Source organism: Schistocerca nitens, chromosome 7 (genome assembly GCF_023898315.1).
Source record: "Schistocerca nitens isolate TAMUIC-IGC-003100 chromosome 7, iqSchNite1.1, whole genome shotgun sequence".
In the NCBI taxonomy this organism is placed as follows: domain Eukaryota; kingdom Metazoa; phylum Arthropoda; class Insecta; order Orthoptera; family Acrididae; genus Schistocerca; species Schistocerca nitens.
Window position 1 is genome coordinate 313,550,257 of NC_064620.1, and position 19,239 is coordinate 313,569,495.

Genomic DNA, 19,239 nt, shown 5'->3' on the forward strand with positions numbered 1-19,239 from the left:
ATTGGTGCTGTGACTAGTCCACGGGCTATATAGCAAGTGATATGGTATAAATGTAAAAACAAATATTGTGAGAAATCGCAATTTAAAGAGTTTTAACAGTGATTTAAGACTTTTTTGCAGTATCCGCATAGGCACAATATGTGTAGCTAAAGGACTGAGATATGGTATCAACTGTTGTCAAAACAGAGTAAAAGAAACTCCACTGAGATTGGGAAGGATGCATACATCTCGACCACTTTGAATGCCCATGTGATCTTTGGTTGGCAGGAACGCCACATCCCTTCTTAGGAGCAGATCTTCTCGACATGCATTTCCTCCAACCAGCTTAATATCATCTAAAGTACGGATGACTGTGAACAATGCATTACGTCGTTTGGTACGGTGAAGTAGAATGGCTTGAGATTCAACGCAGGTCAACTTCACACAGACTTGCTGTGGTATTCGGGAAGAGTATTTAGTCACTGGAAGTCCTTCACTGTCATACTGTGGAGATTAAATCTGTATTATTGGGATATAGTGATTTCGTCCTCATATGCTGGGCAAAGCACACATTGCACACATAAAGCTGCTGTATCCTCCAGAAGTTACGGGACACAGCCTACGTAGAAGTCCACCGAGTTGCCTATCAATCAGGCGCAACGTAGTTGAAGTCACTTCGGTAAGCTTACATGGGAGAAAATTTGCGAAAAACGAGAAACAAATTTTGGAAACCGTTTTTCTCTGCCACGTTAAGACGTCAAGGCCAGGAGTGGTTTTGCTAGACCAGTCAAGTATAGAATTTCCGATGGTCAGCTCTTTTAGACAAACGGTCTCCGGACATCAGCTGTTCCGATTTCCGACTTAGTTAGTTAGTTGTCTTCAAGTAAATACCAGAGGTATACAGCTTCATGCTCAGTCTAATATTTCTACTTCTTCTTCACTCCGCAAAAAGTCACTCCATCCGGATTAGCCAAAAATTTTTAAAAACAAGACGTGATCTGACAAACAGAAGCACATTTCAAAAACACTAGAGCGAAAATCGGGTATGGAAGAGAAACTCCGGCAGCTCGAACTGCATTTCAAGAATCGATACTAGGGTGTCTACATGACCAACCAGAGGTGGTACTGGGTGTATGAAATACGGTTTTGAGAGTCTCATAGAAACGTTGTGAATGTTAAGCCTTCGCCTTATGTCACTCACCTAGTTCCCAAGTGGACATCCATCCGCCAAACGTGAATATACGCAGACACACGGCTTCAGTAAGTAAGTCAGTCAGTTTTTACCTCAAGATAGTACCTAAGGCCTCATCTACAGTCGTCGCCAATAGATAGGCGCAGTCTTCGTACTCGAGTTAAGTACTGTAAAACTTCTATTAAATAATCACTGTGAGGGTGTGCTGAAAAGTAACGCTTCCGAATTTTTAATGCGGAAATTGTTAAAGATTTTTTAGTAAAACCAAAGTTGTTAAGATCATACGTTCTTATTCTTCGTGTCTACAAATTTGCAGCGGTCTTTCGCTAGAGCGCTCCGAATTTTAACGTGTAAAATGGCTATGTGTAATGTAACTATGTCGGTGCATGAGAAACAGCGTTTTGAAATCGAGATTTGAAGAGTTGGTCCGCATATGGAGCACACTCTCCTTCAGCCAACCACACTCGAGCGTTGGGACATCTGCAACAATCCGATGCCTCGAGTTCACTGCCATCGATCATCCTAAATACAGTCCCGACTTGCCCCCATCCAACTTTTACCTGTTTCCAGAAATCAAAGAACACCTTCTAGGACTACTTTGATTGTGATTAAGCGGAGCAAGCAGAGGTGAAGTTGTGACTCCGTCAACAAACTAAAACATTCTTACCAGGTTGACTATGTTGAGAAATAAATAGGAAGATATGAAGAACATAGATGTTTTATTTAAAAAGCTTGTACAAAACATTCGGAGGCATCACTTCTCATCATGTTCTCGTAACCTATATTGCCTTTAATTTTTGGTTCAAATGGCTCTGAGCACTATGGGACTTAACATCTGTGGTCATCAGTCCCCTAGAACTTAGAACTACTTAAACCTAACTAACCTAAGGACATCTCACACATCCATGCCCGAGGCAGGATTCGAACCTGCGACCGTAGCAGTTACGCGGTTCCAGACTGAGCGCCTAGAACCGCACGGCCACCGCGGCCGGCCTTTAATTTTTACCGTATCTGTTGCCTCTCTCTGCTTGGCCCTGTGACAAAACTGTGGAGTTTCTGCGTGCGAACAAGTCGCTTCGTAACGGCAACGAACCGAACGTGAAGCGATGATTACTAGGCCATAATACTTGGTTTGGAAAGGTATAGCTGTATTCTACTCAGAGGTTGGTGGTGAGCATCGCATTGTTTTACTCCCTGTTGGAAGTGGCATACCGTTCCCTTCGTCCGACGTTTGACCAAACTTATTGATACAGGTATTCACCAATGGGTTCAGTAATGAGATACCTCGAAGGTTTCACACTGTCGAGAGGCTACAACACACTCAACGTAGGCCTCAGTGCAGTTATCGGGCAGGCGTCTCAACTCTTTAAAGACACGTTTACACGGGCCATGGAAATTGCAGGCAATGTTGTCTGGAAACATGAATTGCAGCCACATGTTCCGAAACATTACCAGCCACTACTGCTTGTCAGTATTTTTGGCAATAAATTTCCGAGACGCAAGTGTTTACAGGGGCTTCAGTATGGCCGCGAGATGGGCGAAAGCGAGCTTGTAGAAAGTGAGTGCGGCACTTCTGAACTTGCATTCAAAAGGAAAAAAAAGTTAGCAAGAAAAATCGGGGTTTATGGATGCGTTCATTTTTTTTAAAGTCAGAGAACTGCTTCCCAAACTGTAACTCGTGAGCTGATGCTGGGTACATACCTCATCCAGGATTTCAGTAGAATGACGAGAAACGATTCTGAAAGTACTTTTTCAGCTTGCGGCGTTAGTGTACATTACTTTCTGATCCCACAGCTCTGGTCGTGAATGTACGTTTTGCTTTTAATAAAATTCATGGTCCTCTCGTTTGCGTCTTATCCAATCCTGTGGATTACAAAAAGATTGAGTGGCTCTGTCTACACACGCCGTCTTCAGAGTGGAAGAGAGTATTGTTTCACTGATCAGATTTCGTGATTTGCCACTGCAAAGCTGTCGGCTTGAGAAAGAGAGCCGGCCGGTGCGGCCGAGCAGTTCTAGGCGCTTCGGTCTGGAACCGAGCGACCGATACGATCGCAGGTTCGAATCCTGCCTCGGGCATGGATGTGTGTGATGTGCTTAGGCTGGTTAGGTTTAAGTAATTCTAAGTTCTAGGGGACTGATGACCTCAGATGTTAAGTCCCATGGTGCTCAAAGCCATTTGAACCATTTGAGAAGGAAGCAAGACAGAGTGAGATTGACGCATTTAAAGGCAAATACAGAGGTAGATATAGCCGGCCATACTAAATATTCTCCATTCTTTGAGGACAACAATGGCAACACCTAGGCCATACCTCTGCTACTATCGGCAACTCCCTGCTGCATCTGCATTATTGATTGGCGATATTGCCAGGACATTAAGCGAAACTGCCCGCTAATACAGGAATACAGGCAGATCATACAGCAATATAGCCTTGCAACATAGCACTATTGCCCTTTCATAAAGTAATATGGCCCGCCCATGAGTAATATTGTTCTTACATGCAGCAATATTGCTCGTTATGACATCTACATTGCAGCAATGTTGACGGTAACACTATTGCAGCCGCACATTCCCGTGAAATATGGCGCGTGTTAGCGCATCTTTCAGGCATGTTTCCCTGCCGGAGCAGGTGGCTGCTCCCGAAGTGTAAACAGACGCCTCGGAAGGGCTATTCGCGGTTGCCCAGCGGACGGACGCACAGCTGTTGGAAGACGCCGCGTGCCAAACGGAGCAGGAAAAAGCTGCCTCTTGCACAATGCACCGTCGCCGTTGCGTCACGGCCAGCGGTTATATAGCTGGCCCGCCTGCGTCTGCCTGTGACAACAGTCGTTACGTCACGAGCGAAGCCGCTGCTGACGTTCCGCGGGTCAGCGGCCGCAGCATCCGACCACAACATGGTCTTCCCCCTCACCTGTTTCGCGGAACGTAACATGCTGTGTAGTGCGCGGCGGGGAATACCCTAATCAGTCCCGTCCTCTACCATTAGGGGGACGGCGCATGTGGAGGTGTCTGTACACCGCCGTTAAAGCAGAATTTCTGTAATTACCCTGCTCATTATTCGAGGCGAATGTTGTAGGAAGTAAAACGCTTGTACACTCAAAAAAATGGTTCAAATGGCTCTGAGCACTATGGAACTTAACATCTGTGGTCATCAGTCCCCTAGAACTTAGAACCACTTAAACCTAACTAACCTACGGACAAAACACACATCCATGCCCGAGGCAGGATTCGAACCTGCGACCGTAGCAGTCCCGCGGTTCCGGACTGAGCGCCTAGAACCGCTAGACCACCGCGGCCGGCGCTTGTACACTCGTTCTGGAAAGAATACAAATGAGATATTAAGAGAAAGTCTTTACACAATGCGTTAAGACTAACTTGTGCCGTCTTCCATTGTAAGTAGAACGTCCGACAAAATGTTCCGAGTTCTTATTGCTGGGTATAAGCTTGAACTAGCAACTGTAAACAACAGATGGGCATTCGACTACTCAGTTCTGTGTAGGCAGTGTGGACGTAGCGTGTGAACGTTGTTGTGTCACAAATCGCATTACGGCAATCAAGTATTCAAGACGTATGTGTTAAGTTTGTCCCATACACTTTGATTTCCGAACAAAAGCAGCGACGCGTGGACGCCCGCTCCAGCTTGATCCAAACTATGCAATCCGCGGATACTTCTTTTCTGGAAAATATCATCAAGGGTTATCACTCTTGGTGTTATCAATAAGAACCTACCACAAAACGAAGTGCGGAAATTCACAGCAAGAGTGACCACGTCGATGACATAACCCGGAATTCAAGCCTATGTGAGGCGCGAGTTGATCATCATTCCAAAGAAGTAGTTTTCTGACAATTTCAGTTGGTTGTATGAACGTTCTGTGCATTGTACTCGAAAGGGGGAACACTCTGTAAAACACCAGAAGTATTAAACCCACCATCTTTTTTCCTATTTTAACATGTTTTTAATAGGACGTTTTCTGATCTGATGCATCATGGAAGGTACTTTGTTTACCACTATCATTTTACGATGAGCTAGAGACCTGAAACTTTCAACATAGCTCAGAACTCTGTGACAATGCACTATTCATCCTCTTTCGTGTGCGGTGTAGGCTACTCTGTTTACCCACTGATTTAGACTCTTGAACTCAAATTCGAATACATTTTTATTTTGGTTACTAGTTTCAGCTACACGAGAGATCTTCAGATCATAAAAACATTGTTGATTAGTGTCGTTGCATTAATAGCTCAACACACTGTTCTCTTTTTTGTGAAACGACAAATCCATACAGAATGCATGGGTAAATAAATTTACATCATTCATTACCAATCAAGTAGAAGGGAGGTCATAAAACTAAGGCGTTATGCGGTTAGAAGCGACTGACACAGTTTAATCAGTATTTGTATTATCTGATAGCAGAGATCATCAGGTGTTTAAATTGTGTCAGTAACTTTTACCAGCACAATACGTTAGTTTCGTGGCCTTCGTTGTAATTGATTTGGTTGTGAGCGATAATCATTTGTTGACCCGTTATAATAATTACACTAATCAAGAATGTTTTCATGATCGGAAGATGGTTCATGTGCAGCTGAAACTAGTAATAAAAATACAAATTTACTGGCTATCATGATTTCGAGCATTGGAGTCCTTAATATTAAAAAGATTCTGACAGGACTGTTTTGTGTAACATCTCTTATACGAAAAGTTTCTAATTATAACTATCGTAATATACAATCTTTCTACCACACAGCGTCAACTCGTTCCTGTTATTCTAGGTTTATGCATACCAGAATTGACGTCTCTCCTCGCTCCATAAGACAATTCTGTGGACGTTCTCTCTCCATACGTAACTGGACACTGTACGTCAATAGACAGACGATAGGTACCTCCTGAATATCTCCAGCGTTCGTAAAGTTATAGAGCTCCACCCTTGCTTCGGAGAGTTTTTCTTTTCTTCAGTAGCTGAAATATTTTCCAGCTCTCGACTACGGGCTCGTACCCCGATTTCAGTCAGGACTTCACTGACCCAACTAATTGGAGATAGTTGACACTCGCAGAAGGCTCCTTTTATGAGCTGTAAAGCCTCTCTATTAACATTTGGTGCCCAGTTACCCACTGATCTGGCGGACGTATACTTATTTGCTGATCGTGCAGTGTTATCTGTACAAATGTCTAACTCAGTGGTGCGTGTACCGGGTGATCAAAAAGACAGTATAAATTTGACAACTTAATAAACCAAGGAATAATGTAGGTAGAGAGGTACAAATTGACACACATGCTTGGAATGACATGGGGCTTTATTAGAAAAGAAAAAAAAAGGAAACGAAGTTCACAAAATGTCCGACAGATGGCGCTGGACAGCAAAACGTCAGTGACTGCACATGACAATCGTGTATAAAAGGAGCTGTAATGAGAGAGACAGATGCACCAGCAGTCGCAGCATGTTGACGTTACCTGAAAAGGCGCTTTTAGTGAAGCTGTATTATCAGACGCGTGAAAGATCTCTTGCGCGCATCGTTTGGTGATGATCGTGTGTTCAGCCGCCACTTTCGTCATGCTTGGCCTCCCAGGTCCCCAGACCTCAGTCCGTGCGATTATTGGCTTTGGGGCTACCTGAAGTCGCAAGCGTATCGTGATCTAGCGACACCTCTAGGGATGCTGAAAGACAACATCCGACGTCAATGCCTCACCCTAACTCCGAATATGCTTTAGAGTGCTGTTCACAACATTATTCCTCGACTACAGCTATTTTTGAGGAGTGATGGTGGACATATTGAGCATTTCCTGTAAAGAACATCATCCTTGCTTTGTCTTACTTTGTTATGCGAATTATTGCTATTCTGATCAGATGAAGCGCCATCTGTCGGACTTTTTCGAACTTTTGTATTGTTCAAAATTGTTCAAATGGCTCTGAGCACTATGGGACTCAACATCTTAGGTCATAAGTCCCCTAGAACTACTTAAACCTAACTAACCTAAGGACATCACACACAGCCATGCCCGAGGCAGGATTCGAACCTGCGACCGTAGCAGTCCCGCGGTTCCGGACTGCAGCGCCAGAACCGCACGGCCACCGCGGCCGGCTTTTGTATTGTTTTGGTTCTAATAAAACCCCATGTCATTCCAAGTATGTGTGTCAATTTGTACCTCTCTATCTACATTATTCCGTTATTTATTCAGTTTTCAAATTTATACTGACTTTTTGATCACCAGGTACATCCGAAGATGTAATGAAGACAATGGGAAAGAGGTTTTTGTGGCAGCTGACCTGTGGCTGGAGTTGCTGGAGGTGACGCTGTTGTTGGAGCGCGAGCGGCGGCTCTTGAGCGAGTCGCCGCGGTTGACGACGCCCTTGCCGGTGATGCTGAAGTGGCGCAGGCGGTAGTACTCCTCCTCGACGCCCGTGTTGGGCATCGAGGCGACGCGCGACCGCTGCTGCGGCAGGCTCAGGTACGTGGGCCGGCTGCTGCCCGCCGCCTTCACGCTCTGCGACCGGCTGTGGTGCGGCGACCCGTACCTGCCCACACACACCACAACTGCACCCACTGCTGCCGCAGCCTACAACTGGGCTGAGCCCGCAATATTGACTATGTTGCACATCTGTCTGACGTCACACAAGTAACCGACGCTGCTCAGCTGCATTTTTGTCACAAAGAACGTGAATGGTCACCTTGGTTAAGTAGTGCTTACTGAATTCCAAAACGAAATCCATTTTTGCCTATTGGGCTCACTTTTCGTGATACTGGACACTGTCTATAAAATACCTTGAAACTGTTGCGTATTGGTTACTTCGGTATTCCGTAATTAATTTATTTTTATTTATTTTTTGTGGATGTAATTGTTGTCGAACAATCGAAATATGCACAAGGAATTCCGTAAATGGTACTCACTTCCGACATTCACCGACGGGATACGAAGGAGGCCGGTAAGTCTTGCTCACATCAGTCTCAGCAGTGCGAGAGCTCTGACCTTGTGAAGTGAGTTGCTGTTGGCTCGTGAAGATTTTTGTTTCGTGTGAATTCAGAAGAAGAAAAAGAAGAAGAAGAAGAATAAAGAATGCCCCGTATCTATATGAATAACTCAAAGTCTGTGGTAAGTTAATTCAGAAATCTCAAGAACAAAAACTTAATCCTCTTTTATAAAAATCCCATGTACCTTATTTTCGGTGTAACGTTGGCGACCGAAACAAAAAAATGGAACCCCCCGCCACAGATATTCTGTTTGACATGTATTATGCGCCTGACAAGCTGGTTAAAAGGATCACGTCACATGTCCGTTGGTGTCCCCATGATTTGCAAGGAACCGACGGATCGCACAACAGACTTATTTCTGTGCGCTGAAATTACATCTAAAACAAATAAATTTATGCAATATCCTACATTATTGCAATGTTGTCCAATTACTGCAGGACCTTAACGAAGAGACGTTTCTGAGGCAAAGTATCACAGGAAATCAGGAAGAAAATATTATCACGTATGTTTATTCAGTTTTTTTGCTCTTATGCTGCTCAATCATTTGATTAATTTTTGTGCTGACACGTATAAAGCTATAATACATAGACTAACGTAAGCTTTTACAAAAACTGGTATCAGAAGGAAACTGAGGCAGATACAGAATGTCTGAAGTTATATCTGGATTCACTCACTTCTGCATATCTTTAGTGTAGTAAATCAGTTATGTAGACAACATTGTAAACTGATTTTCTGTTCGTTGTTTCTTGTCTACAATGGCCAAAAATTATCATATGTACATTAGTGTATTATACGCTGAAGAGTCAAATAAACTGGTGCACGTGCCTAATATTGTGTAGGGCCCCTTGGAGCACGCAGAAGTGCCGCAACACGAAGTGGCATGGACTCCAACAATGTCTGAATTAGCGCTCGAGGGAATTGACACGATGAAACCTGCACGTTGCAAGATATTCTCAATAACGTTCATGTCTGGGGAGTTTCGTGGCCATTGGAAGTGTTTAAACTCAGAGCTATTCTGTATCAATACTGGACGTGTGGGATGTCTAATTGTTCTGCTGCAATTGCTCAAGTCCGTCAGAAAGCACAACGGACATGAAATTATTGATGCAGGTGATCAGACAGGATCCTTACGTACGCCTCACATTTGAGAGTCGTGTCTAGACGTTTCAGGGGTCCCATACGACTCCAACTGCACACGCCCCACACTATTACAGAGCCTCCACCAGATTGAACGGTTCCCTGCTGAGATGCAGGGTCCATGGATTCATGAGGTTGTCTCCATACCCGTACACGTCCATCCGCTCGATACAATTTGAAACGAGACTCGTCCAACCAGGCAACACGTATCCAGTCATCAGCAGACCAACGTCGGTGTTGACGGGCCCAGGCGACGCGTAAGGCTTTGTGCCGTGCGGTCATCAAGGGTACACGAGTGGGCCTTCGGCTCCGAAAGCCCATATCGATGATGTTTCGTTGAATGTTCACACGCTGGCACTTGTTGATGACCCAGCATTGAAAACTGCAGAATTTGCGGAAGAGTTGCATTTCTGTCACGTTGAACGATTCTCTTAAGTCGTTGTTGGCCCCGACCTTGCAGGATCTTTTTCCGGTCGCAGCGATGTCAGAGATTTGATGTTTTACGGGATTCCTGATATTCACGGTTGTTGTTGTTGTTGGTGGTGTTGTTGTCGTCTTCAGTCCAGAGACTAGTTTGTTGCATCTCTGCGCAAGCTTCTTCATTTCCATGTAATAACCACACCCTACATTCTTCTGAATCTGCTTAGTGTATTCATCTCTTGGTCTCCATCTACGATTTTTATCCCCCAGGCTGCCCCAGAGTGCTAAATTGGTGATCCCTTGTTGCCTCAGAACATATCCTACCAACCGATCCCTTCATCTAGACGAATTGTGCCTCAAATTCCTCTTCTCCCCAATTCTACTCAGTAACTCCTCAGTAGTTACGTGATCTATCCATGTAATCTTCAGCATTCTTATGTAGCACCACATTTCGAAAGCATCTATTCTCTTCTTGTCTAAACTTTTTATCGTCCACGTTCCACATCCATACATGGCTACACTCCATACAAATACTTTGAGAAAAGACTTCCTGACCCTTAAATCTATGAATTGTTAAATTTCTCTTCTTCAAAAACGCTTATCTTGCCATCGCCAGTCTACATTTTATATCCTCCCTACTTCAACCATCATCTGTTATTTTGCTCCCCAACTAGCAGATCTTATCTACTTCTTTAAGTGTTTCATTTCCTAATCTAATTCCCTCAGCATCACCTGATTTAATTTGGCTACATTCAATTATCCTCGTTTTGCTTTTGTTGATGTTCATCTCGGTACACCCGTGAAATAGTCGTACGGGGAAATCCCCACTTCATCGCTACCTCGGAGATGCGGCTGTGTCCCATCTCTCGCACTCTGATTATAACACCAAGTTCAAACTCACTTAAATCTTGATAACCTGTCATTGTAGCATCTAACAACTGCGCCAGACACTTGTTGTCTTACATAGGTTTTGCCGACCGCAGCGCCGTATTCTGCCTGTTAACATACCTCTGGATTTAAAGATGCATCCCTATACTAGTTGCTTTGGCGCTTCGATATGTATTTGCATGTTTCGTCATAAGTTTTTTATTACCTTTTAAATTAATTTAAGTTTCGGAGTTTTTGATTTATTCCAATTCACTCAAGAACTGTGGTAGGTAATTACCATCCTTTTTTTCTTAGAATATATTATTATTGAGGGTCTCCTTACTATGGATCTAAGGAACATAGAGTGTATCCAGTATAATCTTACATCATGCTGCCTTCTATTCATTTCTCATAGGAGATACATATGACGGCGTTCAAATGTAGTTATCCATAAGTATCTCCAGGATTTGAGAAGATAGTTGGTTGTAAGCTGCAAGATATGCAGAAAATACATCAGTGGATAGAGCATCTATCCAAGTTTTGAACTCAAGTTACAGGTGCTCATTATGAGCATCGTTTGCGATGCTGCAAATGTCAATGTGTGCGTGCAGTCACTGATGTGGCCAACTCGAACTGCCTGCGAAGCCAGAGCAGCAGCCCGCTTTGGAAATCTTTTGATTGTGTTGCCTGTCTGCAGATGCGAACTAATCCTATGCGACAACAAGCAGCGGACCATTTGGCTACATGTTCTGACACCCCCGCCCAATACAACTACGCCATGGTGGGTGGGGTGGGGGGTGTGGGGTGTTGCGGGGTGGGGGTGGGGTGGGGGTGTTACGAATTAAAACTTGTAGGGGTACTCTATTCATCGATATACCTCTTCCCGTATGTCTTGTGATTTTCATACAAACATTTTCTGGAAACCTAGACGTGCTTATGAGTGAAACTGCATACAGCATCGCATTAGATGTTACTTTCTTGTTACTCTCGCTCATATTACGTAATCTCATTCCTTTACACACTAGTTGACAGAAATCATGGGATAGCGAGATGCACGTATACAGATGGCGGTAGTATCGCCTACACAAGACATAAAAGAGCAATGCATTGACGGAGTTGTCATTTGCATTCTGGTGATTATTGTGAAATGGTTTCCAACGTGATTATGGTCGCACGACGGGGACGCGGAATGGTAATTGGAACTAAACGCATGGGACTTTCTACTTCGGAAACTAACAGGGAATTCAATATTTCGCAACCCACAGTGTCAAGAGTGTGCCGAGAATACCAAATTTCAGGCACTGCCACTCAAGCACGGGCAACGCAATGGCCGACGGCCTTCACTTAACGACCCAGAGCAGTGGCGTTTGCTCAGAATTGTCAGTGCTGACAGAAAAGCAACACTGCTTGAAAAATTCGCAGAAATCAATGTGTCAATTAGTACAGTGCAGCGAAATTTGGCCTTAATTTGCTCACACAGCTACGTCGCCGGCAGCGTCTTTCCTGAGCTCGTGACAATATCGGTTCGACGCTAGACGATTGGAAAATCATGGCCTGGTGAGATGAGTTCCGATTTCAGTTGGAACTGTTGACTGTACCGTTCGAGCGTGGCGCAGAGCTCACAAAGTTGTGGGCCCGAGTTGTCAACACGGCATTGTGCAAGCTGGAGGTAGCTCTATATCGGTATAGGCTGTGTTTACGTCGAGTGGACTGGGTCCTCTGTTCCAACTGAACCGATAATTGACAGGAAATGGTTATGTTAGGCTACTCGGTGACCATTTCCACACTTTCATGGACTTCATGTTCCCAAACAACGATGGAATTTTTATGGATGGCAAGGCGACATGTCACTGGGCCAAAACTGTTCGCGATTGGTTTGAAGAACATTCTGAACAATTCGAGCAAATGATTTGGCCACCCAGATCGCACGAAATGAATCCCATCGAACACTTTATGGGGCACAATCGAGAGTTCAATTCGTCACAAAATCCTGCACCGGCAACAGTTTCGCAATTATGGACGGCTACAGACGTCGAGTTGCTGTACTACACTGGGCAAATGGACGTCTGACACTATGTTAGGAGGTATCCCACGGCTTTTGCCGCCTCAGCGTAATACACGTGCACAATGGCAGCCGCGGTGCGTGTCTAGGCACCTTTCACATGAGGGCACAGTTTTGTGACGGGCGAATGTAATGGGGGAGGGGAAAACAAAAAGCGAAGAGCTGCAGCCGAGAGGCAGGGAGAGGAAGGAGAAAAGACGATAGATCGTTAGCCTCAAAAATCTTAAGTGGGTGGAGGTGTGTTAATGGAAGTCACAGATGATTCAGACTGCACTGAGGTGAACAACAGTTCCACAGTACGTTCCTATTTCTGGTAGGGAGAAGCTTGTCTTGTTTTTAACTATTGGGTCTCGTTCTGACAAGTGAGGCAACGTAGCGAAATCGTATTTTGAGTTTTTGTTTTGCTTGTTACGGCTTTCCTTTGATCGGCAATGTAACAATAAGTACCGAATCACGACACAGTTGGAAACAATGCGACTTTAACCGCGTGCTGCTCCGCGCTTTGAACTGTCATCAGAAAAACAGCTAATAAAATTTGTTCCTTTTATTTCACTGCAAAGTCCCATTTGACTGTAAATGACAGTATCCTTTTCAAGTAAATCAGAATACTGGGGTGTCACAGAAAATTTGTAGAACAGTTTAAGTCATAACTAACAGGATACAGAGGATATCATTGGGAAAGAATCCTGTGCTATGCTATTAGTCTTCATCAGAGTGGGAACTGGCTCTGAGCACTATGGGACCTAACAGCTATAGTCATCAGTCCCCTAGAACTTAGAACTACTTAAACCTAACTAACCTAAGGACATCACACAACACCCAGTCATCACGAGGCACAGAGTGGGAACTCCCATAAGTTTCCGTTTAAGGGCCTTTATTTTTCTTTCATATATCTGATATTTGAACAGCTACACTGGTTGGTCAGCGTTAGTTTTATTTCATTGCAGACGTTACAAATGTTTGCAGTATACAGAAAGTATAATCGTTTCAATCGTAAGAGAGGGGATGGGGCAATTGTGCCCCCCCCCCCCCCTTCTTCCTGGAATTTGGAGCAGAGATTTGCCGTGATTCCGCTATCTCTCTCGTTTAGCCAGTTTTAGTATTTCGTGGCTAAGGCTGAACGGCGTGAGACAATACTGTGGCTTCAATGGTTGCTGTGTAACTTACGTTTGTTTTGCAGTATCAGATTCTAGCCTCCTCGCCCTCCTCCCCTCTCCCTCCCACTGGATAAATTTCTGTAAACGTCCATGTTTTCCACCCTGTTCACTGCTGTTGCGAAACTTTGAAAAATAAAATGTGAGAGCACGCAGTATAAAGCAACTGACAGAGTTAAATTGTTGGCATTGAAACTTGATACAGTGTTCAGTTGGGAGGAGCATAAAATAAAGCTGATGAACCACCGAAATAAAATACGTGTTCGCAATTCGAAGATCGCTGATGGAAAAATAGCTGGAATACCTCGCTAACTTTCATTTCGTTATTCAATATACGGTTGCTGATCCAGCCGAGCTAAGCCTTCTATGTCAATTACACACACCGTCTTATTCCGCCCGCTTGTCAAATTTTAAATGCTTATTTTAAGTGACCACATTACGTAAATTCTGTTCATGTAGCTGTAGTGTAAATTTGGGTGTAAGGGTTTACTCGGAGACAGTTGTTGGAACATGACCTATCACAAATTAGCTGCGAAGATGGTACAGAATGATCCATATTGTGTGAACAGTGACAGACAGTTTTCCGCCAACTAATAACAGCCAATGTCCACTGCAAGAGGAAAGTCTGCACGCTATTTTGATGGCGAACGGAGGTTGTTGCGCCAGGGAGAGTCTATGAATAGAGACGGCAGTTTCTAAAACAGAGTCGCCTTGCGAGACTCACAGCTTCATTCTGCAGCTTTTTCGAAACGACATCTGTCGAAACAGGAATCAGGGAGAACGGATTTTTTTATATCCCCGCGCGCTCTCGGAATAGTTTTATCGGCGATCGGAATGACACATTGACAGCGTGCCAAGTGGGAGCCCCATTTGTGAATAGCCCGCCCTGTGTTTCGTTGCAAGTTTTGGCACTGAATCACCGCTAATTTGTTTCCGTGCCGCGGAGTAGCGAGATTTAACACTGGGATGACGCGTCGCTGCAAACCATATTAGTCTCCCAGTAAATAATGTATATAGAACATTGTCTACATAAAGGGTGTTGGGATATTTCCATTACAAACTTCTAGGACTTGTAGAGAGGAGTGAGTACATAATGTTTTGAATAGGAACACATGTCCGAGAACTACCGTTTCCGTTTTACGGCGGTTTCAGTTCAGATCGTTAACTCTTCCACTTCTGCTTCAGGAATTGAGTTAGATGTGACGCAGTACAGTTATTAGGTAACAGTTCGAAAGGAAACGTAACGAAACATCAATTTACCGGTTAATCACATTTGTTTGCATTAATACTATACTTAAAGTACGCTCGGTTGTGTCTTGTTTCGGGATAATTCAAAAAAATGTGCTTCAATGATAAACGGATGTTTCGTTATATTTCCTTTCGAATTGTTACGTAATAATTGTTCTGCATCACATCTAATTCGGTTCCTCAAGCCTGTTTCCGGACATGGGTTCCTATTCAAAAATCCTGCCGCTGTGGAGAAACGGTTCTAGGCACGTCAGTCTGGAAACGCGCGACCATTACCGTCGCAGGTTAGAATCCTGCCTTGGACATGGATGTGTGTGATGTTCTTAGTTAGGTTTAAGTAGATCTAAGTTCTAGGGAACTGATGACCTCAGATGTTAAGTCCCATAGTGCTCAGAGCCATTTGGACCATTTTCCTATTCAAAATCTCAAGCACTAACTCCCCTCTACAAGTACTATAAGTTTGTGAAAGGAATTTCCGAACACCCGGTATTTTAGAATGATCCCCGTTATGCAGCAGAAGTCTCAATGGCAAACTGATTGCTATGAGCAGTGAAATATCACTTGCAAAATATCGAAGTCTGAAGTAGGAATCAGCTTGTCAATGTTGTGAAAGGACGGTAATGTTTGGGACTACCGGATGCAGTGACTTCTTGTATTAACTAATGCAGTTTCTCACATAATAAGGAGTCTTCAACATTGCAGTTCCGAAAAAAAATTACAGTAATTAAAAGCATCAACAGCTCTTTGCGCCAGCTAAAGCATGGGAACCATTATGTTCACGAAGAGGACAACTGAAAATACGTGAAACAAACAGTAATCAGAAAACTACTACCAATAGTACTATACTATTATCAGAGAAACCACATAAAAATGTGTCGGCGAACAGTTATATTTTCAAAGATAGCACTATTACCGATCGTTATTTAAAGTGTTTCGCTGGATGATAAAAACGTAAAATGTAGTGGGTAGACAATCAAACATTACATTGTCAGATGACGCGGAAAATTAAATTTGGTTGGCCGCAGGGGAATTTGATCCGTAGTGTTACCGAAACAGTGGGGACCATTGGCCTCTAGTGGCTTATTACAGAGTAAAATGTCCGGATTGTATCTCTAATCACTTTGGTGACGCTATCGTACTGAGAATACCTGCGCGCTAGTGTAGATGCATGTGATTCCACATAAGCGTCGTGTTAGTAAAGAACACGATCCAATGACTCACGTTAAGTCTTGTCTCTGCGACCTTGACAAGGGCACTGTACATACACTATCCACCAAAAATATCCAGACACAATTACATAATGCGCACTTGACTACTACATGTCACAAGCGGCGTACTCGCCAATATAAAAGGAGGCGGAGTGTAGTGTGTTGTCAATACCAAAGCAGTAACAGCAGAGTGAGTCGGTCAGAAGTGCTGAGTGACTTTGAACCTGACTGATCATTGGATACCACCTGATTAACATATCCATCAGGGACAATTAAACCCTCCTAAAGCTGAACAAATCGACTGTAGGTGATCTGATTGCGAAATCGAAACGCGAAGGAACAACCATAGCTAGACGTCACGTAGGCCTACTGACGGACAGACACCGTCGAACACCGCGGCGGAAGGAGTCACTCGCGAACTACGAAGCCATTAGTCTAGCTAGCACGATGACTGCGCGTGGCGAGTTAAAAAGAATGGAATTAATGATCGATTAGTTCCTCATAAGTCACACATTTCCTTAGCGATGATTGAGATGATGAAAAGAGCTACAGTGGTGACTGGAAACGACGGATTTGGAGTGATCAATCATACTCTATCCTGTGGCAATACGGTGAAAGGGTTTGGGTTTGGCGAATGCCTTCAGAACGTTACGTGTCATCAAGTATAGAGAATACAGTGTTGTATGCAGGAGGTGGCTTCACAATATGGGGATGTTTTTCGTGTTTAGGGTGTCGCCTCCTTATTGCGCTTAAGAGAACGCCAGATGGCGGAATATCCTTGGGATGAGTTGGAACGTCGACTTTTCTCTAGATACCAGCGTCCAGCATCACAATTGTCTCTTGTTTCGACTCTTGAGGAGGAATGGCCTTCTATTTCTCCACAAACATTCAGATGTCTCATTGAAATTGTCCCAGGCAGAGTTCAAGACTACTTAAGGCAAAGAGTGGACACACTGCCTATTAATGTCCACTAACAGGTGTCCGGATACTTTTGAACATACCGCATATTCGTGCATGTATACCGGTAAAGGAAGCCGTCTTAGCTCCAAAATGCGACACTGTAAAGAAATTACTTCATATGTGAAAATTGTCCCATACAAAATGCATTTGAGATTAGTACTGTAGCAAAGTAACAGTAATATACCATTTCAAAATGGTTTCGTGGAAAAATAAACTGCAGGGTAGTGGTTACTAACTCACTAAAACTACCCTTTATTTGGAAGTTTGTGATGTGGCGCTGTAACAATGTCACATTTGGGCCTACGCTAAGGTTCGGACAACTCGTAGCGGACTGCCGATAAGGACAGAAAATATTTTTTCCATTGCTACTTCGGCAGCGAAAGAATGGATGACAGCCAAGGTGCAGAGGATATAAAATGCAGACGCCCGATTTAGTCCGACTACATTCATTATACCTGCTTGACTTTTGCTGATATGCGTACTATAACCTCTTCCAAATACACTATCCATTCCATTCAACTGAACTACGCTCTTCACCATCTCTATCAGAATTACAATATCACTGGTGAAACTAAAAGTTACGAGTTAAATACTGACAAAATTGCAAAAAAAAATATTTTCGAAGAATATACACAACAAATGTAGTGACATATGAAATTTCGGAAATAAAGTTGCCGAGCGTGGTATTTCGGTAATTAAAACTAAGTTTTAAAGTGTGTTCAATTGTTTTAGAATTATGACGTGATAGTTTGAAACTGTTTTCCGGATGGTAAAATATCATCCGTTTCAACAACATTAGTAACTCCGCTCCTAATTAAAATAAGGATCAGATTTTTGACCAGCTTAAAGTCATTATAGGGATCCGTATAGTACAAAAATTTTGGATTTTTTACGTGCCGCTTTCACTATTCTTCACGCAGTTTTCTGCCCTGTGTAATCGTTCGCTGGGCGCTGACATTTTGTTTGTGATTCTTTCATCCATTTCGCGGAGTTAATATTTTGTAAGTTATTACGATCCTTTGTTAAGTGTTGCGTGATACTGAACAATGTCAGCAGCAAATTCGTCAAATGTTATTCAGTGCGGAAGTTCGACGTCGCTCTCTTGGCCCACAGGATTGCCGTACGAGCTTAGTCGAGAAAATTAATTGTTCGGCACGTTCTTACACTGTCAACAATTGTTCTTCATAACGACCCCAATCAATTCCTACCACGGTAAAGCGAAAGCAGAAGATGACTGATTGTCTTCAGCGCCGCAATGTCGAAATAGGCTGTCACATCATTAATGCCACTGCAATTCAGTATAATTGGTATGCGTTCAAACTGAAGGCATAATATTTTTGTTGTGTTAGTAGCAAGTACAAAGTTTGACGTGAAGACGTAATTACAGGATAATTATAAACTTTGCGACTTGTTTCTCCTAATGAAACCAACCAGGTGACTGCTTTGATTTTGACGCGTTAGCGATCTGAACATTATGCGTCACATGCATTCAGATCAATTCGGGTTAGGGATTCTGACGTGGAAAAGATGAAAAGACGATGTGTTCTTGCATCTTAGTTAGCGTAATGTGTTCACAAATTGAATGAAATGGATAGTGTCTTTAAGAGACGGTATAATATGAACATCAATAAAAGTAAAACAAAGTAATAGAATGTAATAAAAGTGAACCAGGTAATGGACAGGGAATTAGATGAGGAACTGAGACAGTAAGAGTACTATATGAGTCGTTCTATTTAGGCAGCAAAATAACTGATGATGGCAGAAGTTAGTTAGATATAAATGCGAACAAGCAACAGCAAGAAAAGAATATATCAGAAAGGCGAATTTGTTAAAATGTAATATAAATTTAAATATTACGAAGTATTTTCTGAAGGTATTTGTCATCTGTACAGCATTGTATGGAAGTGAAACATGGACGATAGGCAATTTACACAAGAACGGAATAAAAAGTTTGAAATGTGATACTACAGAGCAATGCTGAAGATTACATAGGTAGATCAAATAACAAATAAGGAGCACTGAGTCGAACAGGGGAAAAATTTGATTCAAAG

The 19,239-nt window shown here is 43.2% G+C and overlaps 1 protein-coding gene across 1 annotated transcript in view; it reads right to left on the reverse strand.

Annotated features, from left to right (window-relative positions):
- LOC126194921 (GTP-binding protein Rit2-like) overlaps positions 1 to 19,239 on the reverse strand; it is a 131,912-nt gene that overhangs the window by 96,867 nt on the left and 15,806 nt on the right. Inside the window, exon 2 of the mRNA XM_049933298.1 lies at positions 7,430 to 7,678. Within this exon, the coding sequence (XP_049789255.1) occupies positions 7,430 to 7,678 (249 nt within the window). The remainder of the gene's footprint in view (positions 1 to 7,429; positions 7,679 to 19,239) is intronic.